The sequence below is a fragment of the Myotis myotis genome, unplaced genomic scaffold, assembly GCF_014108235.1.
Source record: "Myotis myotis isolate mMyoMyo1 unplaced genomic scaffold, mMyoMyo1.p scaffold_m19_p_1, whole genome shotgun sequence".
Lineage (NCBI taxonomy): Eukaryota > Metazoa > Chordata > Mammalia > Chiroptera > Vespertilionidae > Myotis > Myotis myotis.
In genome coordinates, this window is record NW_023416313.1 from 202,822,587 (window position 1) to 202,848,397 (window position 25,811).

The 25,811-nt window shown below is 45.7% G+C and overlaps 1 protein-coding gene across 1 annotated transcript in view; it reads right to left on the bottom strand.

The window, feature by feature from the left end:
* Window positions 1–13,008, bottom strand: part of HEATR4 (HEAT repeat containing 4) — a 47,324-nt gene extending 34,316 nt beyond the window's left edge. The window contains exons 1-5 of the mRNA XM_036312407.1: window positions 12,128–13,008; window positions 9,997–10,181; window positions 8,794–8,934; window positions 2,938–3,138; window positions 1,471–1,614 (exon numbers count right to left, since the gene is read on the bottom strand). Of these exons, the coding sequence (XP_036168300.1) occupies window positions 1,471–1,614; window positions 2,938–3,138; window positions 8,794–8,934; window positions 9,997–10,181; window positions 12,128–13,008 (1,552 nt within the window). The remainder of the gene's footprint in view (window positions 1–1,470; window positions 1,615–2,937; window positions 3,139–8,793; window positions 8,935–9,996; window positions 10,182–12,127) is intronic.
* Window positions 13,009–25,811: the final 12,803 nt, after the last annotated feature.

The following is a 25,811-nucleotide window of genomic DNA, read 5'->3' on the forward strand; positions in this document are numbered from 1 at the left end:
CCTCTCCAATCTGGGACATCCCTCTCACAGTCCAGGACTGCTAGCTCCCAACCGCTCACCTGCCTGCCTGCCTGATTGCCCCTAACCGCTTCTGCCTGCCAGCCTAATCACCCCCTAATCACTCCCCTGCCAGCCTGATCGATGCCTAACTGCTCCCCTGCTGGCCCGATTGCCCCCAACTGCCCTTTCCCTGCCAGCCTGGTCACCCCTAACTGCCCTCCCCTGCCAGCCTGGTCACCCCCAACTGCCCTCCCCTGCCGGCCATCTTGTGATGGCCACCTTGTGGCAGCTATTTTGACAACATGGGGTGGCCATCTTGTGCAAGGGTGTGACAGTCAATTTGCATATTACCTCTTTATTATATAGGATCATTGGGTCCTGTGTCTTGTTAAACCTGTTTTTGCTAACTGAAAGAAAACTGAAGAGGATTTTCGCATTTAAAAAATGTCATTACCATACTAATGACTTCCATGAAAACATAGTGGCACATTTGAACTTTCAGAAAGTGGGAGATAATGCTTCGCTTCACGCCACTTTGGCTTACAAAGGGTTTCATAGGAGCGTTCTACTGTTGGATAGCTGCCAGGAGCCAGTCCATCCTTGCTGTTTCAAAGGACCTGGCATATATGGCATACTGTTCTTAATATGTTTGCTCACCTTCTTGGCACTATGTGTTTTAACCAAGGTCTCTGAGAAAGGTTGTTTCACCAGGTAGGGATTTTCCCCTGAAGTTAGGGAGGGAATAAAACCTCCTAACTAAGTGCCAGGCGGGTAATTAATCACTTTAACTATGAACAATCATGCTTAAGCTACATAATCTTTACTCCCTGGAATGGAGATAAGAAACGCCCTAACCTTTGTAATAGAGATTGATAGGATTTAATCAACTGGTATAAATACAGATGTAACAAGCCAGCAAGACACAGAACTTAGAACACAGAACTTAGAATACGGAACCAAGAGAGACAGAACCTAGGCACAGAACCTACACAGAACGTTCTCTAGAGACAGAAGAACTTCGCTGGAGAGAACATGGCAAAAGATCCTGGACAGAAACTGGCCTCAGAACCTAGAGACAGAACCTAGGGAGAGAACATGGCAAAAGATCCTGGACTGAACCTGACTACAGAAATTGGCAAGAGAACCTGACTAGAACCTGGTGACTGAACCTGGCTGGAGAACCTGGACAGAACCTGGCTGGAGAACCTAGCAAGAGAACATGGACACAGAACCTGGCTGGAGATCCTAACCAGAACTTCGCTGGAGATCCAGACCAGAACTTGGATGGAAATCCTGGCTAGAGATCCTGGCGAGGCTGCTGATCAACTGAACGCTGCCTCCATGTCATTTCTTCTTCGCCGACTCCGTCCACACCTTTGGGGCCCCCTGGACCCACTGGGGTTGGACCCCGGCAGATAGCAGGGGAAACCTGTAGATAGTATGCTCAAGCAGTCCAGTTCTGGCTCTCACCTGAGTCCCCCTGCCTGATGGCAATCCGGGGCCGTTCTAAAGCGGCGGTGGCACACGTGGTGATGGCTTGGATCCGAATATCATCATGCATGTCCACCAAGCCCCGCAGCAGACCCTCTATTGTCTTATGGCGCCACTCGATGACTGTGACACAGGGAGCAAAGTGAGACGAGAACCACTTGGTCAGGGTTAGATACATACTGCGGGCCCCCCCGCCCCCACCCCGCCAGGACAATTCAAGCAAAACATTAGCTCAGAAAAATAAAGGGCTTCAGAGATGGGATCCTTAGGGAGGTTATTTCTCTGATGATCCATATACTCTCTAGTTCAGTCCCAAACAACTTCCCCCCGCCCCAAATCTCATCCTATATTCTTTCTCTCTCTCTTAAATAGCTTCACTGGTACCATCTGGGAAACAAAAGGGGCAATAAAACATAGTGGTTAAGGGCACTTTGTTATCAGACATACCTGGTTTGGAATCACAATTATTAGCCGTGTGACCTTGAGTAAGTTACTTAACCTGTGTGAGCCTGAGATTTTTCATTTGTAAAATGGGAATAATACTAGAATCTACCAGGTTGAGTGATTGAATAGTACATGAGTTAACTAGACAAAGGTTAGCAAGATACCCTCAGGTTTCCTTGCCTTTGAGGGCTTCTCCATCTGGCTTTCAAGGTCATTCTCATTGTATTGCTAACTGCTCTCTTTGTAGGTATCAAGCTTTCATTTCAGTGCTCCCACCATCTGTAGTTGCTCCCTAATAGTGGCTTTTACTTGGATCTCCTTTTCAACTCTTTTATGTTTATCTGATCCCGTTTATGAAATGGATCACCTCTCTTCTTCCTGCACTAGCTAAATTAGTTTCTTAGGTTCTGAAAGACAGCAGCCCTGGAGTCCTTAAATCTTATAGCTTTCAACAGTCCTTGCCAGGTGCTTACTCTGCCCCAGGCACTCAGACTTCTACTCCCATATCTCTGAGGGCAATGTAGATATAGGATAATCCCAACTCCAGGAATGAATTTTGGAGAGGGGTGGTTTATACCACAGACAACTGCCATGTGAATAAAATAGTTATAAGTGTTTCTTGGGATTTTTTTGGCCACCATTACATTTCCATTGCTTGGACAGCATGTTTCAACCTTCCCTTCATGCATTATTTAGTGAACATAAGGTTTCAGAGATCAGTAAGTTAGGGTCCCTGCCTGTGAAGAGTTCTCAACATAGTGTGTTTCCACAGACTACTGAAGTAAAACCCACCCATGCAAAAAGTATTCATACGTCAACTAGCATTATGTGAAAAGAAGGCTCTTGTCTAGTCTAAACTTGATGAGGCAACCAGATTTTTATGTTTTATGAGAGGGATGGATTTTCAAAGACTGAGAAACACTAGTCCAAGCTGAGACTCTCATCCTCCACAAATACATACCGATACCTCTTGATGTCCCGCCCCCCACCCCCTTCACTCACTCAGAGCCCAGGCGGTCCTCCATTCCTGCAACATCCTCCGCAGGACCAGCAGTTTCCAGGGCACATCCTCCTTCAGTGAATCCGCCTGCATCTTCAGTTTCTTGGCCTTAGTGGACATGTCCTCACGCCCCTGCACCAGCAGATCCTTGACTGGGGTGGGCAAAGCAGTCCAGCGCGGGGCTCCTTTCACGGGCCTGCAAGCTGTGCAGTGTGCCAGTATGAGGTCCTGCCCTAGGCCCTGTGTTCCAACCAGCATCTCATTCCTATTTCTGACTAAGACCAAGGCAAAACAGTGTTCTCAAGAGCAAACTTTCCTGTGGTTATAAAGGGAACTGAGCACAAGTGGCACAGGGAGCTGACTACAGACCTGAGAAGCCACGATGGTGGGAGAGAAAGGTTGGGGGGGGGGGGGGTGAAGCTGAGCTATTTATAAGCCTTTCTATAAGAGTAATAAATCTTTAGGCACATAAATATGTTTAAACTAGAAGCCCAGCACACAAAATTGTGCAGCCTTTAGGCACATAAATATGTTTATACTAGAAGCCCAGCACACAAAATTGTGCAGCCCCGCCCACCTGCACGGGCAGCCATGCCACACTTGCAGCCCTGCCCATCCACACACGTCTTGCCGCGCTCACAGCCCTGCCCACCTGCGCTGGTCTTTGGTTGTTACAGCGTTAGGGCCACTGGGTTTTTATAATTATAGATGTAAAAGGGCTTGCTCCTAAAATTTGATATTTGATATATTGCAATTTAGAGTATAATGGGCCATTAATTCCTAGTTTAATTGTTCTTTTTATGCTTTTAATTTGGGAGGAAGAATGGTCCTGCCAGCTGCTAAATTTTAAAGATTTTAGCATCTCTGAATTTTTCCTAATTATGACAAATAACAGTTGGAACTTTGAGAACAGAAGAAAATCCTATATAATAAAAGGCTAATATGCAAATTGACCAAACAGCAGAATGACTGGTCGCTATGACGTGCACTGACCACCAGGAGGCAGATGCTCAATGCAGGAGCTGCCCCCTGGTAGTTAGTGTGCTCCCACAGCGGGAGCACTGCTCAGCCAGAAGCCAGGTTCACAGCTGCCGAGGGCAGTGGTGGTGGTGGGAGCCTCTCCCACCTCTGTGGCAGCACTAAGGATGTCCGACTGATGGCTTAGGCGCTCCCCCAAGGCCTCCTGGACTGCAAGAGGGCATAGGCCGGGCTGAGGGGCCCTCCCCCCCCGACTCTCACACACACACACACACACACACACACCAAGTGTATGAATTTCGTGCACTGGGCCTCTAGTATTATATAAATACAAGAGGCCCATTGCAGGAAGATTCCTGCAAGAATAGGGCTTCTTTCGGCTGGAGCAAAGCAAAGAAGGGATTGAAGCCCGCCCTTCTCCACTGCCTCACTCCCTCCTGTCTCTGCTGCCTCAGCTCTGCTCCTGTGTTCGCTGCCTCGGGACGCTCCATCAGTGGCAGAGCAGCAAGGCTGGATCGGCCACCGGAGTGGGTGGATCATGCCTCACTGCTTGCCCCCGTGGCCGCTGGCCAGGTGACAGGCCCGGACACTCCAGCAGCGATGGAACGGCGAGGCTGGAACCGCCGCCAGAGTGGGCGGATCCAGCCTCTCCACTCGCCCCGCCCCCCACCTCTCCTGCCACCTGCCTGGCCAACAGGCCTGGACACTTCAGCAGCTTGGCTGAGGGGACTGGGCGCCACTATCTTGTGGCTATGGGCGCTGCCATCTTTGTGACGGTGTGACAGTTAATTTGCATATTACTCTTTTATTAGATAGGCTAGTTGTTATATAAAAAGTTATAGCTGTTATATTATTCTAGACTTAATGTGATCCCTGATATGAGATTCAGAAAGCGTCTTTCTCAGAGAAGTAGTTATGTAGCGAAGAAGGCAAAACAGATAAAAATATTTCTGGCCTGGCCAATGTAGCTCAGTGATTGAGCATCAACCTATGAACCAAGAGATCATGGTTTGATTCCAGGTCAGGGCACATATCTGGATTGCGGGCTCAACCCCCAGTCGGGGTGTGCAGGAGGCAGCCAATTAATGATTCTCTCTCATTATTGATATTCTCCCTCTCCCTTTCTCTCTGAAATCAATAAAAATATATTTTAAAAAGAAAACAAAACATTTCCAGACTACTAATTTCATTATTTGCCACATTGCTTCTCAGTTTCATGTTCTAATCTGTCACTATCAGCAATTTCTGTTTTTCCAGATCTCATTCCAACTTAAACATGTTTAGATTTGCTCTGAATCAGTTCTTTTCTTTGAGCAAGGAGGGCTTCTACCACTTCTTCTAATGTAAAAAGAATCCTGTGAGACTCAAGGGCAATCTAGCTCAGATGCTCCTGTAGAGCACACCCTAAAAATGGTGCTCACCCAGCTTGATCACACTGGGGGAACTCAGTCACCCTGAGTTCAGGGATTCCTTCCTTTGCAGTGTAGGATGTGCACAGCCAGAAGCCATAGAACCAGCTCCAGACAGGTCAGCTCCTAGTGAATAGATCCTTGGCCATATGACATTCCCCAACTTCTCTCTGCCTTCTTAAAATCCCTTTCCTGGAAGTGAGAAGTAGCTGTTCCTCCTGTATCCCCCTGCCCAGGGAGTTAAAATTGATGTGGTCAGAAAGTCTTAAATCGCTGCCAGTTAAAGTCTTAAGAGAATAAACATGTACAACTACCAACATTTATTTTATTTCTATCCCATGAGTTCCAGGCAGGTAGAAATACATCCACTTGCCACCTCCCACCTCAGAAGTCACCTAAAGGGAGCATAAAAAGAAACAACCCTTTGACTGTCTATGGGAGAAAAGGCACAGTGCACTTTGTTGGCAGAAACAGATGGTACCTTTGTGATGTGTATTGTAAAACCTGTGCTTGGTATATAGGAACCATGATGATCTAGGCACACTAAGAGAGTTTTCTGTCAGGCTGTACACTTCGTTTCTTTCTTTTTAAAAGAATACTAGAGGCCCGAAGCACAAAATTCGTGCTAGGGGCTTGGCCCTCGCAGCCACGGTGGCTGCCTCGGCCCTCACAGCCCAGGCTTCATCCAGAAGGACGTCCAGAAGGTCATTTGGCTGTCTGGTCTAATTAGCATATTATGCTTTTATTATTATAGATATTTTTATTGATTTCAAAGAGGAAGGGAGAGGGAGGGAGAGATAAAAATAGCAATGATGAGAATCACTAATCAGCTGCCTCCTGCACACCCCCTACTGGGGATCCAGCCCGCAACCCAGGCATGTGGCCTTGACCAGAATTGAACCTGGTACCCTTCAGTCCTGAGGCCAACACTCTATCCACTGAGCAAACTAGGGCTGTACACTTTATTTCTTAAGAATTTTAATCATTTTGCCGAAACCGGTTTGGCTCAGTGGATAGAGCGTCAGCCTGTGGACTGAAAGGTCCAGGGTTCGATTCCGGTCAAGGGCATGTACCTGGGTTGCGGGCACATCCCCAGTGGGAGATGTGCAGAAGGCAGCTGATCAGTGTTTCTCTCTCATCGATGTTTCTGACTCTGTTTCTCTCCCTTCCTCTCTGTAAGAAATCAATAAAATATATTTAAAAAAAAAAGAATTTTAATCATTTTAAGGGAATCACCATCTAAGTTTTTCAATTCAATCAAAAGGGGGCGGGGGAGGGGGGAACCTACGTACATCTAACCTCAGGAAGTTTTCTATTATTTCCAGGTTCTTTCATATCCAGGATTTCCTGAGATGAGATGATGAATAAAATAGTTTTAAGAAGATGTATGTATATATTACTATTCTGGCTTTACTTCCCCCAGATCAATTTCAAATACTGTTTTAAAAAGAGATTTGATGTCAAAAACCTACAGCATTAGCTCATTAAATGTTCTGTGCTCTGGGGGGAAAAGGTGGGTATCCAGCTCTATTGGGGATAAGGTGCCTATGAAGCAAGTGAGATAGGTCGTGAAGTTTCTATGAAAGCAGCAGGATCCTCAGAGGATTAAAAAATAATAATAAGGCCCTAACCGGTTTGGCTTAGTGGATAGAGCGTCGGCCTGCGGACGCAAGGGTCCCAGGTTCGATTCCGGTCAAGGGCATGTACCTTGGTTGCGGGCACATCCCCAGTAGGGGGTGTGCAGGAGGCAGCTGATCGATGTTTCTCTCTCATGGATGTTTCTAACTCTCTATCCCTCTCCCTTCCTCTCTGTAAAAAATCAATAAAAAATATATTTTTTAAAAAAATAGCTTCATTAAGGTAGAATTCACATCCTGTAAATTCCACCCTCTTAAAGTATATATAACTCAGTGGTATTTTAATATATATGCAGAGTTGTGCAACTATCACCCAGCAACCACTGATCAACGTTGTCTCTGTGCCTTGAGTTTGCACAGCACTTAATGGTTTATAAAACATATTCACAAAGTCACCTAAGTACCAATAAGTATCACAAAAGTGCCCTGCTATAGGAATGATTAGTGTCTCAATTTTTTAAAAAAATATTTTTTAATTGATTTCAGAGAGGAAAAGAGAGGGGAGAGAGAGATAGAAACATCAATGATGAAAGAGAATCATTGATTGGCTGCCTTCTGCAGGTCCCCTTCTGGGAATTGAGCCCATAACCCCGGCATGTGCCGTTGACCGGAATCAAACCTGGGATCCTTCAGTCCGGAGGCTGACACTCTGTCCACTGAGCCAAACTGGCTAGGGCTAGTGTCTCAGTTTTAATGAAGCAACTAAAGCTCCAGAAGGTGACTTGCCAAGACCTAACCCAAGGCTCTGCTGGGGTGCTTTCTCCGCTGCTTTATAATAGCGGTCCTCAACAAAGGAGGAGTGGGTGTGGGTATTGGGGAAGCTATGCATAGCCACCATGAGTAGCATCTCTACTCTAATGACTGATACCTAGCCAGGCAGCACTAGAGACAGAGGTTTAGAGGTGGGTGGGAAAAGAATGGGTCACTACTACTACTAGTTTCTGCACATGAGGGGACCACCTCAACAGTGACACTGCAAAGAAAAGAGTCATGGGAAATGGATACATAGTCTCTTGGAGAACGGGCACTTTTTGTTTCATTAGCTCATTTCTTGGCTATTTTCCTTCCCTCTCTCTACCTTCTCTGTCTTACATAATCAAAATGATGGACTGGTAGAGGATGCTGCTATGGCCTGAGAAGCAGATATTGGCCTGAGTATGGAGTGGGAGGCCAGCCCAATGCAAAAGAGCAGAGTACTTGATCAGGGTCTGATAAGCATCCCCTGGAAGCATTAAGATGGAATTATTGGCACTTATTACACCTAAGTTTTATTTTATTTCAACTGAATGAATGCTTCACAAAACCTCTTCCTAGTTATAGTTACTATTTTATAATTTTATGAGATGATTTTTTAAAAAGATTTTTTATTGAGGGGAAGAGAAAAACATCAATGTGAGAGCGAAACATCGATCGGCTGGGCATGTGCCCTGGCCGGGAATCTAACCGCCAACCCTTCCATGCATGGGATGATGCCCAACCAATGGCCAGGGCAGGGAGATGACTTCTAGTTGGTAGGAAGAGACTCTCCCGGATGCTGGTGGTGTCCTGCCCTCTGAAACAGGGACCTTAAAGAAATGGTGCCCGAGCCAGTGTGGCTCAGTTGTTTGGAGCATTGTCCCCTACACCAGCAGGTGTCGGTCGGGTTCAATCCCTGGTTGGGACACAAACAGGCGGTTGGGGGGTGAGGGGAGAAGAGGGAGCAACCCATTAATGTTTCTCTCTCTCTCTCTCTCTCTCTCTCAGATCAATAAAAACACATTCTTGGTGAGAATTTTTAAAAGAAAAGAAACGGCCACACTTCCATCTTTATGCCCGTTATCAGCTTCCTGCTTACGTGCTTCAGGAACTGGCTGGGAGGTCCACCTTTCTGGGGTTTCCGGGAAGACCTTAGCTAGCTGCTTGTGGTACTGGTTGAGGTTCTCCAGGAAAATTTGGTCTCTCTTTGCACCAATCCGGTGGATGATCTGGACTTTATCTATGAACAGATAAAGAAATAATGAGTCAAATAAATAAAATATACAGAGGGGACAAAAAATAAAAAAGAAAGAATGAGTCCCAGCACCTTCCTTCTCTCTCCTCCTGGGTTTTTAGTCACCAGGGCCAGATCCAATTTCACTTTACCCTCCTCTGAAGCCCCTAGGACGCATGGCTGCGGGCTCTGTGAGGCCTGGATGTCAAGGCAGAGCCTTTCTCACTATGAAAAGCTATTTACTAATGAAGGGCCACCCAATTCATCTCTTATTCTCCGTCAATACTTTTTCTTAAGCACTTTAAGAATACGTTCCGTTTATAGCACTCTAGGAACAAGATGGGAGTAGAAAAGGACAAACAGCGTGGAACATGCAGACCTAGATCGTGCATCCTGGAAGCCCAGGCATCTAAAGGGAAAGCCCAGGCGAGCTGGAAGGGAAGGTGGTGGGCATTTATTGGGCGTTGGGCAAGACGCATTGTAAATGCTTTCTTGTCTACTGTTTAAGTGCATTTTTCTTAATACTGTTTTACAAATAAGGTACATAAGGCTCAGAGAGATTATATCATTTGCTGAAGGTTAGTAGGAAAGGATTAAGCCAGGATTTAACCTCGGATCTGCCTGACCCCAAAGCCTGTGATATATTTTTTCCAATATAGCCCCTCAGTGGGGGAATATCTCAAAGTGAGAGGAGGGAGAAGGGTGTACAGAGAAGAGGTAGATTGTTCCCAACGCCAAATCTTGCTTGCTTTACAATCCCACCCTCCACTGCCTCCTTAGTAAGATAGAGAGCTAGAGAAAAGAGGAAGAAGAAGAAACATTTTCTCCCCACCGGACATCTCCCCCCTCCCCCCACACACACCCCTGGCAAAAACAAAAATTTTAAAAAAAAACAAACCCCACATGCAAATAGCTCGTATGAGAGTAACCAGGGAATGTTATGGAAATGTTACCATGAACACCTGGGTCATCCAGGACCTCATCCACACCCATGACTGTGTCATCCCCCAGCTACCTTCCATCTCCATATCTACCTTAGCCCCCACCAAAGGGCCCCAGCTCTATTACCAAAGTAAATCTCCTGTTCAAAGGTGTTGTCGGTGGAGTAAGCATACTTTCCAGCTTGGCGAGTCACCTGCCGGACGTAGCTCTGGACTGGGGACTGGCAGATGATCTCTTCGTTGATATCCTCAGTGGCCTTGTTGTCAGATGTTGTTTCAACACCCTGCTCTTGAGGCGAGTAACTGGGCAATCTTGGCCGGAGTGAGGGAGGGAGGGAGAAAAGGGGGAGGAAAGGTAGGAGATGGACTTTCTCATTTCCATCAGATCCACAGCTCACTCCCTTTCCTATTTTTTAAAAAAATATGTTTCTATTGATTTTTAGAGAGAGAGGAAGGGAGAAGGAAAGAGAGATAGAAACATCAATTGGCTGCCTCCTGCATGCCCCCTACTGGGGAATCGAGCCTTGCCGGAAGCCAGTCCATCCTTGCTGCTTGACACAGTCGCTGCAGGAAAGAAACATCTGCACAGCATATGTTTCAAGGGACCTGGCGTACATGGCATACTGTTCTTAATATGTTTGCTCCCCTTAGCGCTATGTGTTTTAACCAAGGTCACCTCTCTGAGAAAGGTTGTTTCCCCAGGTAGGGATTTTTCCCTGAAGTTAGGGAGGGGATAAAACCCCTTAACTAAGTGCCAGGCGGGTAGTTAATCACTTTAACTATGAACAATCTCGCTTAAGCTACATAATCTTTACTCCCTGGAATGGAGATAAGAAACGCCCTAACCCTTGGAATAGAGATTGATAGGATTGGAATCAACTGGTATAAATACAGATGTAACAAGACAACAGGACACAAAACCTAGAGACAGAACCTAGCGAGAGAACCTGGCTGAAGAACCTAGACACAGAACCTAGCGAGAGAACATGGCAAAAGATCCTGGACAGAACCTGGCTACAGAACTTGGCTGGAGAACCTAGACAGAACCTGGCAACCGAGCCTGGCTGAAGAACCTGGCTACAGAAGAGCCTGCAACCCAGGAATGTGCCCTGACTGGGAATCAAACCATAACCTCTTGGTGCATGGGATGACGCTCACACCACTGAGCAACACCAGCCAGGCTCCCTTTCCTTTTTAAGCTCAAGGCATACACACACGAGCATTTAAAGAACACCGCTATCTAACTATTGGCCTTGACCCCAAGGTCCACTTGAATATGGAGCTGCCAGAAGGGCCTGACTGCAGCCACCTTCCCCCTTCCCTGGTGGAGCCACTCCTTCTGTACCCACTGGACAGCACAATACAGTCCCATCCTCCCGGCATTACCCTTCTTTAACACTGGTGCCCTTGGTGGATACATGGACTTGGGGAAGGGGACCCTCCTCCTACAGTACCTCACTTCATTATGTGTGGTTACTTAATGTTTGTTGGACAGACTATAAGCACCTTCAAAGATAGGTTCATGTCTATCTCATTTACGTTGCATTCCCAGCACTTTGCAAAGTAACCGGAAAGTAGTGGGAATGCGATTTCTATTTTACTAATAAATGGGTAAATAAATGAGCTTCCACTTATCTTTAGTTCACTTTTGGGAATGAGAGGTATCATAATAGCTTCAGTCCTCCCTCTAGCTATAAGTGAGGAGGAAACAATCTGAGACACGCACAGTAACCCTCTTCTCAGGCTGTCTACTTCTCTGCCCTGCTGCCAGTCAGTTTTTGAGTAAGTGACATGCTGGCTTCTTATCCAAAGGGAGGCAGGACCAAACCTCAGAGCCAGAAGGCTCTGCCTTCCTTACTCTCACTGTGCTTACATTTCTGGGAGCACCGGGACAATAACTGGATTAGCGGAAAGGGAAAGGCTGAGAACCAATCCCTTCAATGGCACTGGTTCTAACCGGGGAGCAATTCTGTCCCATGTGTCAATGTCTGGAGACATCTTTGGTTGTCACAACTGGAGAGTACCAGTGGCATCCATAGGAAAATGCTGTTAAACATCTTACAATACACAGCGCAGCCCTCTGCAACCTAGCATGTCGGTAGTGCTGAGGCTGAAAACCTTACTTGATGCAGATGGACAGAGCAGGTTGGCAGGGAAAACACAAGAGGTTGATGGGAGAGGGTAAGCCAGCCCACCCAGGATTCCTTGAAGGGAAGCCCAGGATTCTTAAAGGCATGTCGGGGGCCCAGCCAGTCTACCGATAATAAACAGGAAGCAGCAGCTCTGGCTGCTTTTTCTCCTCCGTGGGCAGGGTGACACTTTGTTCCTCAAAATCCGCCATCTCTGCTTCCTCCAGTTCTTTCAAGAGCTCCAGGTCGCTGGCGGAACTGAGCTCATCGCGGATGTGGCTCCAGTCGTATTGTTGGCGCAAGAAGCTCTGCCACTTGTTGGGGGAGACCCCGGGCCTTAAAGGACGCTTGTTCTGTATCCATCTGGCCGTGCGCTTGTCCAGCTTTTCCAGCACGATGGCCTCCCAGGCTCTGGCCTCCTTCTCGTGGGGCAGAAGCCAGGTTTCCTCATCCAGTTCCAGATCTGGAGTAGGTGGCAAGCTCAGAAAGTCTGGATCCATGCAGCAAAGAGGAATGGGAAGGCAAGACTTTTTCTGGACGGTGCTTCCTGACTTGGACTTCGTTAGCTTCTTCCTAAAATAGGTAGGACTTTCTGTTTTCTCAGCCTGGGAGCTGACCCTGGCTAAGGGACTTGAAGAATGCAACAACTTGAAGCTGACGGGTTTCTCAGGCCGGGCCTTCCTGATATGGGGAGGCTGGATGATGCTGTCTGCATTGTAGAGGTGATGGAAGCTGCACTGGCTGTAAGAAAGGCTGGCTAGCCCTCGCTGCCACACCACCTCCTGAGAGAAGGTAAGGTTTGAAGCCGCCTTTTTAAAATACTGGCTCTTGAGGTCTGCACAGTGCTGCGGGCTGAAGTGAAAGACTGGAGGCACGCTGGAGATAGAGGTGCACTCCTCCATGCTTCTTGGGTTTAGGTTGGAGAAAAGCATGCCCCGTCTCAGCTGTCGGGGGAGTGACCGATAGAGAACTTGAGGAAGAAAGGTCTTTTCCTTTTGGTTCCTGGCCATTGTTTCCCGGCAAATGCTTCCTGCCACACTACCTGGTCCAGAGGCAGGGCCTGGAGGCGTGACCTGTTAAAGGGATGAGAGGAACTGGTGAGAGCTCTAGGTCATAGAAGTTGGTAACCCATAGCAATACAGAAAGAAAAGAACTTGGAAGATAGATGGGAGGAGGGAAAGTCATGTGAATTAGAAGGATGAAAGAAAGAAAAGGTACAACATTCCAAATATTCCTTGCATCAGACCCTTGCTTCCAATCTCACACTTGTCCCCAAAGCTCAGCCCCTCATCTTCTTACGAGGGATAACTGCTTTTCAACAGTATTCCATGCTTCCAGTTTTTCCTCAAACGTTGCTTTCTCTCTGTTCAAAGGCTTATAGCATAAAGTTCAGACAACTCAACCTGGCACTCGGAGTTCTCCATGAGTGTGATCCCCAGTTAATGACCTTGTCCTGATATATAAGGGGTCTCCTAGCTCTTCTCCGGGTATTCCTTCCTTCACATAGTGGAGCTTCCATCTGTGCCTTCTATATGAAACTGGTGGCCTGGTGCACAGATTCATGCACATTAAAAGGAAAGTAATTAGAAGAAATATTTTAATATTGCTACTCGCCCTTTCTCTATAATAGAAGTGTCAGAGATGAAAGAAAATTAGTAAAATATATATGAAAATAATGTATAAATTGATTAATAAATAAACAATAACAACATGATATAACAACAACAAAAACATGATATAAAAACAATAAAAACATGATATAAAAACAACATTGATAAAAATAATGACTGATAAATTTATTAAACTTATTCTAATATTTCCCTGTGTACCACATTAAGAGTAAAAACATTTTCAGAGTGCTTGACTAATTTTCCTTTGATGTCCCAGCATCAAGAAAGGTTCAGGAAATCTGGAGTAGGATGTGCGTAGATTAAATAGGAGTCCAGAGACGAAGCATAATTTTGAAAGGCATTTGGGGGTCAGAGGAGCTTAGCTTAAAGGAAACTAAGATGAAAGGTCTAAGGCAGGGGTGGGCAAACTTTTTGACTCGAGGGCCACAATGGGTTCTTAAACTGGACTCAGAAGAAGGAGCTGTGGCCGTGTTTCCCGATGTTGCCATGTTAACACTGCTGCTGGTGAAGGAGTGAAGGAGCGGAGGGGAGAGCAAGAGAACCCTCCGCTCTTTTGGCTCCGCCGGCCGGATAGAAGAGCCGAACGGGCTGTAGTTTGCCCACGGCTGGTCTAAGGTCTAAGGTCCAAGGTCTCCTCGTCTCAGGACCCCATGCTTTTTATTAATACAACTTGTCCTGAGGCGAGGCAGAGATATACACTTCAAAGGGTCAGGGTTTGGTACAGAGTCCATTGTCAGAATGGGGGAATTAGCCTACGGCTGTTCAGGTGTTTGGCCAGTAGGAGGCAATAACATGTAGATTAAGACGCCCTTTTATCCCTCTGGCAGCCAACAATTATCCCTTTTCAGGTTTGGGGAAATGCCACCAGCAATTCCCAGATTCAGCCCTGCTGTCATGCTGGAATTGGTTTCTGGCAGAACTCTTCACAATTTTAACTCTAACGTCACTTGCTCTTTGAACTTGAGAGAAAGGAACATATAACTGACCATGTCTGAAAACGGGTTCAGGTAGGAATATTCCTACTCTGTCTAGATTGGTGCCAGTGAGAGCTTTATATGTATCGCACATGCGCAGGTCAACGTTTATTTTTAAATTGCCAGTGTGTGTCATATGTACCGGCCAGTCAGACAGTCAGACTGATGGATGGCTGGTTACTTAGCCTTTTATATAGAAAGACTAGTGGCCTGGTGCACAGATTTGTGCACATTGAAAGGAAATTAATTAGAAGAAATATTTTAATATTGCTATTCACCCTTTCTCTATAATAGAAGTGTCAACCAAATTCATGATCAACAGTGACAGATCGAAACATACACATGTTATTGGCTCCAGCAAGAGCTTTATATGTATTGCGCATGTCAACTTAGCCTTTTATATATATATAGAATAAATTTGTTTAGTTAGGCCTGCTTTCTGATTTAGCTAAACGTCTTCCAGCCCAGTGAAGCACCCCAACTTCTCTTTCAGGTAACTGTCAGCAACACAGTAGTAAATAGCAACACAAAGAAGATTATTATTGTAGATCATGCAGGGAGAACAAAGGGTAAAATATTTAACTACAGCAGTGTTTGACTATATTCTGCACAGTGAGAAAACCTGATGTAATTTTCAAGTTCCACCATTTCTTACTTCTTTTCAGTCAGGTCAAGTTTCTACTAAATCTCTGTTTTCTGGCTAATGAAACGAAAATAGGATTCCACCAAGTCTCCTATCTACCTACTCCAAGACTTCTGTGAGGATCAAATGAGATGAGGCATGGGAAAACACTTCACAGACATTTGGTTAGTGTAAAATGTTTCCACCTGGCTATAAAGCAAGTCTTGTTCCTGGGCTAGAGAAACTGCAAGGAGGCTAGTCACTAGGGAGAGGAAGCTGGGCGTTGCTATGTGGTGTCATTACCCGGACGGACACATAGCATGTTAGCCTTTTATATACATAGATTGCCAGTGCGCGTCATATGTACTGGCCGTTGGTTGGATGGCCACACGGATGTACGGTCAGTCACTTAGCCTATCTATATATATAGATAGCCTTTCTTCCATATTTAACACAAATTCTATTTCCCAGACCCAGCTCAATTCCTGCCTGCTCCATAACTTCCTTGATCTATCCAGGCCTCCATGTCATATGAAAATTTATAAATTACTTCTAGTCCATGCCAGTTGTTTTAACTTTTAATCCTGTGACACTTCAATTATTAAATATGTGCTCTCTAACTGCATTGCCCTGTCTCTGCTAGCCTTCAAAATCACCTGGTACTTTTCCATATTATTTCATAGTCATCATTGTTAGAATTTTTAACGGCTGCAAAATATTTTATCAAGTGTATAAATCATCTTAGCTCTTCCTTAATTACTGGGCAAGCTGTTTCCAGGTTTTAGCTAGCATGGTAAACACTGTAGAGAACCACTGCCTGGATTTAGTGCTTTGAAAAATTTTTTTCTTCTGAAGCACTTACTTGGACTAATAATGATAATTGACAATTAGGAAGTACTTTGCTAAGGGCTTTACACAGGGAAGATATTATAGTTTTTATCTCCTATGGGAAGAAGCCACAGCTCAAAGAGGTAGATAAGTTACTTCAGATCACACAGGTTGTAAGTAGAGCAGTGATGCTTCAAGCCCAACTGCCATTGTCCAGCTCCAGGGCACTTAACCTCTGTACCACACTGGCCTTGGTTCAAGCCCCACTCCCTACCACTCACTGTGCTGGCCTTGCCGTTCCCTGAGGGCAGGTAGGCCTCATGCACAATGACACAATTAGCTTGCCTTGCTTGCCCTGTGCACAAGGTGCCCTTTAGCTCAGATCTGACTTATTTCTCTTTCCTTTACAACACTCAGCACAGTATCTTCTCTCCTTAGGACTTGATTTATCCCACTGGCTTCTGTGTACTAAATCTCATCTCTCAGTGGGTTTCTTTTGTTAAGGACCAGCTTTCATCTAGATGTCACTAGGCCAAAATTGCTAACCTCACTCAAATGAAGTCCCACATCATTGATAGGCTATCCTTCTAGGATTTTTTGCACATAAGATGGAATTTGGTTGTTCCGTCTCTTCATGAAGGCAACATGGCCCCAAGGGTAGAGGATGATCACAAGGTGATATTTTTCCTGAAATTGTACCTACTTTTACTGGTTAAAAATAAACTGTTAGTTAAAAACAATATTAGTACCCTAGCCGGTTTGGCTCAGTGGATAGAGCATTGGCCTGCGGACTAAAGGGTTGCAGGTTCGATTCTGGCCAAGGGCATATGCCTAGGTTGCAGGCTTGATCCCCAGTAGGAGCATGCAGGAGGCAGCCTACCAATGATTCTGTCATCATTGATGTTTCTATCTCTCTATCCCTCTCCCTTCCTCTCTAAAATCAATTAAAAATATATTTAAAAAAAAAACAATATTAGTGTTCTCCTGCCCTGCATAGTGCCTAATAGAATATTTTATAATTCTTAACATATCAGTATATCAATAACTTGCTCCTAAGGCAGGGGGCATTTTGATTCTAAACACTTAAAAAAACAAGATGACTACCTATATGGAATGATTGGGCGGCGGGGGGGGGGGGGGGGGCGGGGGGGGGGGCAGCGGGTGTATCCCTAGATATATTCCCATTAGCCTGGGACATAAAAATCTTTGGTTACAATGCCAACATTCCAGAAAGAATACCATGTTATCATTATTAATTATTATAAACTAGCGTAGGGTCCCTAGGCCTGACCAGCAATCAGGACAGGTCGGGGTCTTCCGTCCCCCAGCTGCCAGCTGCTGGCTGCTGGCCGGAGCCTTCGTTTCATTCTGCCTCCTGGTGGTCAGCACACATCATAGCAAGAGGTCAAACTCCCTGTCAGTGGAACTCCCTAGGGGACAATTTGCGTTTTAGCCTTTTATTGTATAGGATTATCAAAGAATAGTTATCATCTCTATAAAAGGCTACTATGCTAACTGTCCAACCGTCCAACCAGTCGCTATGATGCACACTGACCACCAGGGGGCAGACACTCAATGCAGGAGCTGCTGAGCTGCAGTGACTTGGCAGCAGCAGTTCTTGGGTGATGCACCCCAAAACCAGAGAGGAGGGAGCCAGATTGCTTGTGGGGCCATGCGATTTCACCTTCGGCCACGTGTTATGTTGTTGCTGGGGCACCGTTGGTCCTGAATCTGGTTTACTGCACACGCGTTTGCGTTCCACACCCTGTACAACAGCAAACCTTGGGGGATGTTGGAAAGCCAATTTCAGCCCAATCCCCGCAGGCCAGGCCGAGGGACCCCACTTGCCGGAGGGACCCCGCTCATTCCGCAGATGCCAGGGAGGGACCACGGGAGGTTGGCTCCAGGGCATGTCTGGCCCCAGTTGCGCCCCGCTGACCACCTTCTAATTAATGTCCTTTCAATGTGCATGAATCCATGCACCGGGTCACTAGTGTAATATAAAAAAGAAGAAAATACATGACAGATACATTTTGAAAAAGAATGGAGACAGGACAAATGTTATAAGGTTTGATCCCAAGAGGCTTGTCCTGGATGGATTTAGTCAGAAGATAAGTGTAAGGCCAGGTTCTGCACTTCCCAACCATGTTTCCTTGGGACTATTGTCCTTAGAAGGCAAGTCTGGGGTCCCACAGCTAGATGCACTGGGCACTTAGGGAACAGTTTAGTAGTATTGAGCTGTAGGCAATTAAAAGAGAGGGTGCATAGGCCCATCTGGATGGTTCAGTTGGTTGGACCATCGTCCAGTACACCAAAAAGGTTATGGGTACGATCCCTGGTCAGGGTGCATACAGGAGGCAACCAATCAGTGTTTCTCTCTCTCTCTCTCTCTCTCTCTCTCTCTCTCTCTCTCTCAAATCAATGAACATATCCTCTGGTGAGGATTAAAGAAGGGGGAGCAGGGGGGGAAATGAAGGAGGAGAAGGAGAAGATGAAGCATAGAGAGGGAAGAAAATGCCTATGAATAGAGTTTGGAGACTCCATATTTATATTATCCAAATTTAAATGTTACCTGGACCAACATTGTGAGGCACAGTCCTCTCCCCCAACAAACAGCCCTTAAGAACCCCAAAGCAGAGTGGCAGGTCTCAGGTGCCTTTGTGCATTGACAGCATAAGAAGTTGAATAAATGGCATCCTACAGTTATTCCAACCTGGCATAAGTGCAGACGAGGCCCTGCAATCTGGTAGGCAGCAACCACCAGCATTCTCTCTGCACTTTTAGGTACTTGGGTGGACAGACAGGTGTGGGGTGGGAAGGGTTAAACTACATGCCTTTAGTTAAAACCTGATGTAAGAATCTAAGCTCAAAATGTGTGATGTCTCAGAAGTTCCCAATTTAGTTCCACTCTCTATTCACCTTCCCTGTTCCCTCGCCTCTCCTCCTGGGTCTGCTACTGTTATTCTGCAGAAATTGTTGACATGGGCTGAATAATATGTGTAAAAAGAGTAATATTTTGCTTTCTTCCTTCTGTTATTAAAGCAGTAGAAACTGCCACAGAAGAAAAGACTAAAAAGCAATAAACCTTAGCACAGTTCATGTCTGAAAGCTTTAAAAAAGTAATAGTCTCACCTCCACCCACAGATTCTCAAGTTCTGAGGTAGCACCCAGAGGGCAGTCAGCTTCTGATAGTGTTTGTTTTTTATTTTAAACCTTTATTGTTGAAAGTATTACATATGCCCCCTTTTTACTCCATTGACCCCTTCTAGCCCGCCCACACCCCTTACCCCAGGCCTTTACCACCCTATTGTCTGTGGCTTATGGGTTATGTATATATATTTACATACAAGTTCTTTAGTTGATCTCTTCCCACCCATCCTACATATTGTTAAAGGACCCTCTGCATCAAGATCGGGGGTTTATAACACATTAAAGAAACCACAGCCCCAAGAGGTAGCTGTGGGATGTATGATGGAAGCTTGGTTGGTAGGGAGAGCAGGATCAGGGACTTGTTTCAAATCCCTTCTCTGCTGCCTCTTTCTCATCAGAAATTTTCCTTCATACCCCCCCCCCCCCCCCCCGCTTTCTAATTCCCATTCCTAGCCATGCAATCACACACATATACTGCTGTCTCCTGAGATCACTGTGGAAACTCGGCCACAAAGGTGATCTGTTCCTACTCTTATCTTACAGATTTCAAAACTGAGGCCCAGAGAGGAGACGTGACTCAGATCATGGTACTCGCCCCTGAAGCAAGCCCCTTTTGACACCTAATCCAAAATCTTTTCATCTACTTTCATCTACTGTCTCTCATCATTCAGCTGAGCTAATAAACTCCTTTCAGACACCAGTAAAGCAGCAGTGTTTTGAAATTACCTTCAAAATAGCCTCCCACAAGTCTTCAAAGGGAAGCAAGATTTTGCTCTTAAACCTTCCTTAGTTTCCTATGTTCCAAACTGTTTACATTGGTTACTTGGCAGCCACCTCTTTAGAATTCCATGAGTCTACTCACAGAACCTGGGGGTTCAATCAGGGGTATTTTCAGTTATTTATTAAACTTTCTTCTTTGTGAGCTGAGCTTTTGGAAATTGCATTGATTGGTGACAAAATGGACTTCTTGGTCATTCTTTGAAAAATAAATCTTTAGCCCTAGCCAGTTTGGCTCAGTGGAAAGAGCACAGCCTGTGAACTGAAGGGTCCTGGATTCATTTCTGGTCAGGGGCATGTACCGCGTTTGCAGGCTAGTCCTGGCCCTGGTCAGGACACGTGCAAAAGCAATCAATCTATGTGCCTCTCACATCAATATTTCTGTGACTCTCCCTCTCCCTTCCATTCTTTCTAAAACTCAATGGAAAAATATCCCTAGGTGAGGATAGGAAGGAAGGAAGGGAAAGGAAGGAAGGAAGAGAGAGAGGGAGGGAGGGAGGAAGGGAGGGAGGGAGGGAGGGAGGGAGGGAGGGAGGGAGGGAGGGAGGAAGGAAGGAAGGAAGGAAGGAAGGAAGGAAGGAAGGAAGGAAGGAAGGAAAAGGAAGAAGGAAGAAGGAAGGAAGGAAGGAAGGAAGGAAGGAAGGAAGGAAGGAAGGAAGGAAGGAAGGAAGGAAGGAAGGAAGGAAGGAAGGAAGGAAGGAAGGAAGGAAGGAAGGAAGGAAGGAAGGAAGGAGGAAAAGAAAGGAAGGGAAGGGAAGGGGAGGGGAGGGGAGGGGAGGGGAGGGGAGGGGAGGGGAGGGAAACCTTTAGGTCTGTGCAGCTCAATATTTCCCCCCACAGGAGTTCTTAAGTCCTACAGAGTCTTGGCAGAGCAGGGAACACATGAGCCCAGGTTTGGCATGCTTCAGTCATTGGGGCCTTTTCCATTCTCCTTTCCTCTCTGCCCCTACTTAATCTGCTTCCTTCACACAGTTCAATTCCACCTCCCCTGCTCCCCAGATCCTGGCTAGATTATCAACAATTCTACTCTTTTTATAAGGGGACTCTTCATATCCTGTTTTGTTTTGTTTTTTAATCCTCACCAGGGGATTTTTTCCCCCCATTGATTTCTAGAGAGAGTGGAAGGGAAGGAGGAGAGGGAGAGAGAGAGAGAGCGAGACAGAGACAGAGACAGAGAGAGACATGGACTTGAGAGAGACACATTGATTGGTTGCCTCCCGAACACACCCTTACTGGGGCTGCAGAACCTGCAACAGAGGTACATGACCTTGAGCAGCAATTGAACCCAAGATCCTTGGCAGGCCAATGCTCTATCCACTGAGCCAAACCGGCTAGCACCATATCCTGTATTTTTAATAGTAAAATTTCAGGCTTACAGGTTACTGGTTTTCAGAAGTCCTTTGTGAAAATAACTATCTGTCTTGGCAGCAGGGAAGATTTCTGGGCATAAAGTTCTGTCTTTTCTTTTTTTGCAAAAGTTTTTATTGTCAGTAATAGCTGTAAACTTTATACAATAATCTATTTTATTAAGTTTATTGGTGTAACATTGGCTAATCAGTTTCAAGTATACAATTCTATAATACATCATCCATATATCGCATTGTGTGCTCACACCCAAAGTCAAGTCTCTTTCCATCACCATATATTTGACTCCTTTACCCTCCTCAACCTAGGTTTTGTCTTTCTAGCTGACCTGGGACCATGCTATTCTGGCCATCTTGTCCTGATCAACCTGACCACTGATTTTAGTACCTTAGCTCAGACCCTGGGACCCTTACAAAAGGGTTAGAGGGCATGCTCTTTGAAATGAAAAGACTAAAAGACTTTTTAAAAAATTAAATATTAAAACCTTGGCTAAGGTTCCTAAAATTACACAGAATTACCACATGAGCCAGCAATTCCACTCTGGGTATATACCCAAAAGAATTAAAAGCAGGGCTAATAGATATTTGTATACTCAAGTTCATAGCAGCATATTCCCAATAGTCAAGAGGTATCCAACAATGGATGAATGGAAAACAAAATGTGACATATATAAAAGAGAATATTACTCAGCCTTAAAAAGGAATGAAATTCTTATATATGCTACACATATGGATAAACCTGGAAGTCATGCTAAGTGAAATAAAGCCAGACCAAAAGGACAAATACTGAATGACTCCACTTATATGAGGTACCTAGAATAGTTAAATTTATAGATAGATAGTGGATTTACATGGGCTGGCAGGAGGGAGTGGGGAGGAATGGGGAGTTATCATTTAATGGGTACAGAGTTTGTTTGGATGATGAAATAGTTTGGGAGATGGATAGTGGTGATGGTTGCACAACAATGTAAATGTACTTAATTATACATTTTAAAGTGGTAAACTTTGTGTATTAGCACACTTTTTTAAAAAACCCTATCTCTATATATAAAAGCCTAAGTGACCAGACAACCTAACAACTGAACAACCAGTCGGCCAGTTGCTATGACACACACTGACCAGCAGGGGGCAGACGCTTAATGCAGGAGCTGCCCCCTGGTGGTGAGTGCACTCCCACAGAGGGAGTGCCGCTCAGCTGACCAAGGGGCGCCAGACACTGAGCTCATGGCTGGCCACTGCAGCCCAAAGACCACAGCGGAGTGGTAATGTGGCAGGGGCGGTAGGCGCAGTGGGGCCAGGATGAGCAGGAGCGGAAGACAGGAGCAGCCAGCAGCATTGGACTGCCAGTTTCGGCCCAATCCCCATAGGCCATGATGAGGGACTCCACCGGTGCACAAATCCGTGCATCGAGCCTCTAGTTCAGTGATGGCGAACCTATGACACGCGTGTCAGAGGTGACAACTCATTTTTTTGGCTGATTTTTCTTTGTTAAATGGCATTTAAATATATAAAATAAATATCAAAAATATAAATCTTGCTGAAACCGGTTTGACTCAGTGGATAGAGCGTCGGCCTGTGGACTGAAGGGTCCCGGGTTCGATTCCGGTCAAGGGCATGTGCCTGGGTTGCGGGCACATCCCCAGTAGGAGATGTGCAAAAGGCAGCTGATCGGGGTTTCTCTCTCATCGATGTTTCTAACTCTCTGTCTCTCTCCCTTCCTCTCTGTAAAAAAATCAATAAAATATATTTAAAAAATATATGTATGTCTTTGTTTTACTATGGTTGCAAATATCAAAAAATTTCTACATGTGACATGGCACCAGAGTTAAGTTAGGGTTTTTCAAAATGCTGACACACCGAGCTCAAAAGGTTCACCATCACTGCTCTAGTTCTATATAAGAGTTAATATGCAAATGGTCGTCATGCCCTCATGCCCTTGCCCTGGGGCCAGGGGACCTGAGGCTGGGCCGGGGGACCTGAGGCCACGTCCCCCACCCCAGCACAGGGGCCAGGGGCCCAAGCCCACACCCCCACCTGGCGGGGCTTGACAGGGTACCTGAGGCTCTGCCCCCTACTAAGTGGGGCTTGATGGGGGACCTGAGGCCATGTCCCCCGCCCTTAGGGCTTGACAGGGGTGGGGCCAGCCAGGTCTGGGTCTCACGCAATTTCAAGGCGTGCACAGGTGGGCGGGGACTTGACTCTGGGTCCCGCGGCACGCCCCAGACTCTGACAGGAGGGAGATTTTCATATACATTTTACTAATTTTCTTTCTTTCATCTCTGACACTTCTATTATAGAGAAAGGGCAAATAACAATATTAAAATATTTCCTCTAATTCCCTTTTTTTTTTTTTTTTTTTTTAATATATTTTATTGATTTTTTACAGAGAGGAAGGGAGAGGGATAGAGAGCTAGAAACATCGATGAGAGAGAAACATCGACCAGCTGCCTCCTGCACCCCCCCTCACTGGGGATGTGCCCGCAACGAAGGTACATGCCCTTGACCAGAATCGAACCTGGGACCCTTCAGTTCACAGGCTGACGCTCTATCCACTGAGCCAAACCGGTTAGGGCTCTAATTCCCTTTTAATGTGCACAAATATTGTGCACCGGGCCACTAGTTTAATACAAATAGCCATGGGTTTTTTTTCTGATAGAAATACTAGAAACACTAAAATTCCCACTCCTAACTACTGTACATGCATTCAACCATTGGTCCACTGACAATATGATAGCATTCATGTACCAGTATTGGTAGGGAAATATTAATAAGGCTGCAAAAAGATTGCTTACCTCACTTGTCCCACTTATCCAAAATACAACCCAGGGAAGCCTGTTTGCACTGCTCCTGGACATTTTAAGTTGCCTAATGGACCATTCAAATGGTCCATTGACAAATGGATTTTTTTTTTAATATATTTTATTGATTTTTTACAGAGAGGAAGGGAGAGAGACAGAGAGTTAGAAACATCGATGAGAGAGAAACCCCGATCAGCTGCCTTTTGCACATCTCCTACTGGGGATGTGCCCGCAACCCAGGTACATGCCCTTGACCGGAATCGAACCTGGGACCTTTCAGTCCGCAGGCCGACGCTCTATCCACTGAGCCAAACCGGTTTCGGCAACAAATGGATTTTATACAGCTTTCCTGCCACTTTGATAAAAATATATTTTAGGCCCCAATGAGTGTAGCTAACTGGTTAGAGTGTCAGCTTTCCCACTAGAGGGTCACAGGTTCAATTCCCAGTCAAGAGCACATACCTGGGTTGCAGGTTTGATCCCTATCCTGGTTGTTTCTCTCTCTCTCTCCCTTTCACTTTTTCTAAAAATCAATGAAAAAATATCCTCAGGTAAGGATTCACTCTCACACACACACACACACACACACACATACACACACACACACACACACACACACACACACACACACACACGTTTTCCCTTAATCATGGTGTGTCTGTTTTCTCACTGGACTGAAGCTTTTCCCTACTGCTTCCTCTGTGGCTGACATGCTTTTGGAAAAGATTATTCCTACCTGGGAACCCTTCTTGAACTCTATAGTGATCAGAGAACCCATTTTAGCCATTAGGTGCTTTGACAAGTCTATGCCTCAACCTCAGGTTTAGTTGAATTCACTAATGGCATTATTAAGACTCAACTGGCAAAATTTGTAGAGACCCTCCATTGCCTTTGGTCCTTCTAAATCTCAGATTCATCCTCTTTGGAACTCATAAATTGTCACCCTTTGAGATAGTCACAGGACACCTAATGCACCTGGTCCCTGCCTGTTTTGATCCACAGCTGATTAAAAGAAATATACTTCAATATTGTAAAAGCCTAATTGCCTCTATCAAAATTAACCGTGTTCGGTGCACTCTCCCTCCTAGGGGCACGTCCTTGCCTTTCCCTTCCATCTCTTCTTCCCCCCACAGGCATGCATCTCCTAAACTCTAGGGGGCCCCAGGAAATTTGCAACCAGGGGAGCAATGGGCAGCAGCAGCTCATACTGAGCTAAACGCTTTGAACCTCTCCCAAAGACACCCTTTTCTCTGTCATTTCTGTGAACCAAAGCAGCCCACCCCACCTAGCCTCCCTCCTGTTACTTCCTCTACCCTAGGCCCTTCCTTGTTTCAGTGTCCCCAGCTTTAATAAACATACTCTCAAAATAAAATAAGTAAATAAATAAAAAGCCCTGGCCCGTGTGGGTCAGTTGGTTGTCGTCCCATACATCGTTCAATTTCCAGTCGGGGCACATGCCCCGGTTGTGGGTTGGATCCCCTGATAGGGTGCATGCAGGAGGCAACAGGTAGATGTTTCTTTCCCTTCCTCTCTCTCTAAAATCAATAAAAACATATTTAAATAATAATAATTCTATAAAAAAAAAAAAAAAGCCAGAGTTGGCGCGAGGTCTGAACGTTGGCGGATGTTGTTCCCTGAGGCGGCTGGCACCCCACCCGGTCCAGCTGGT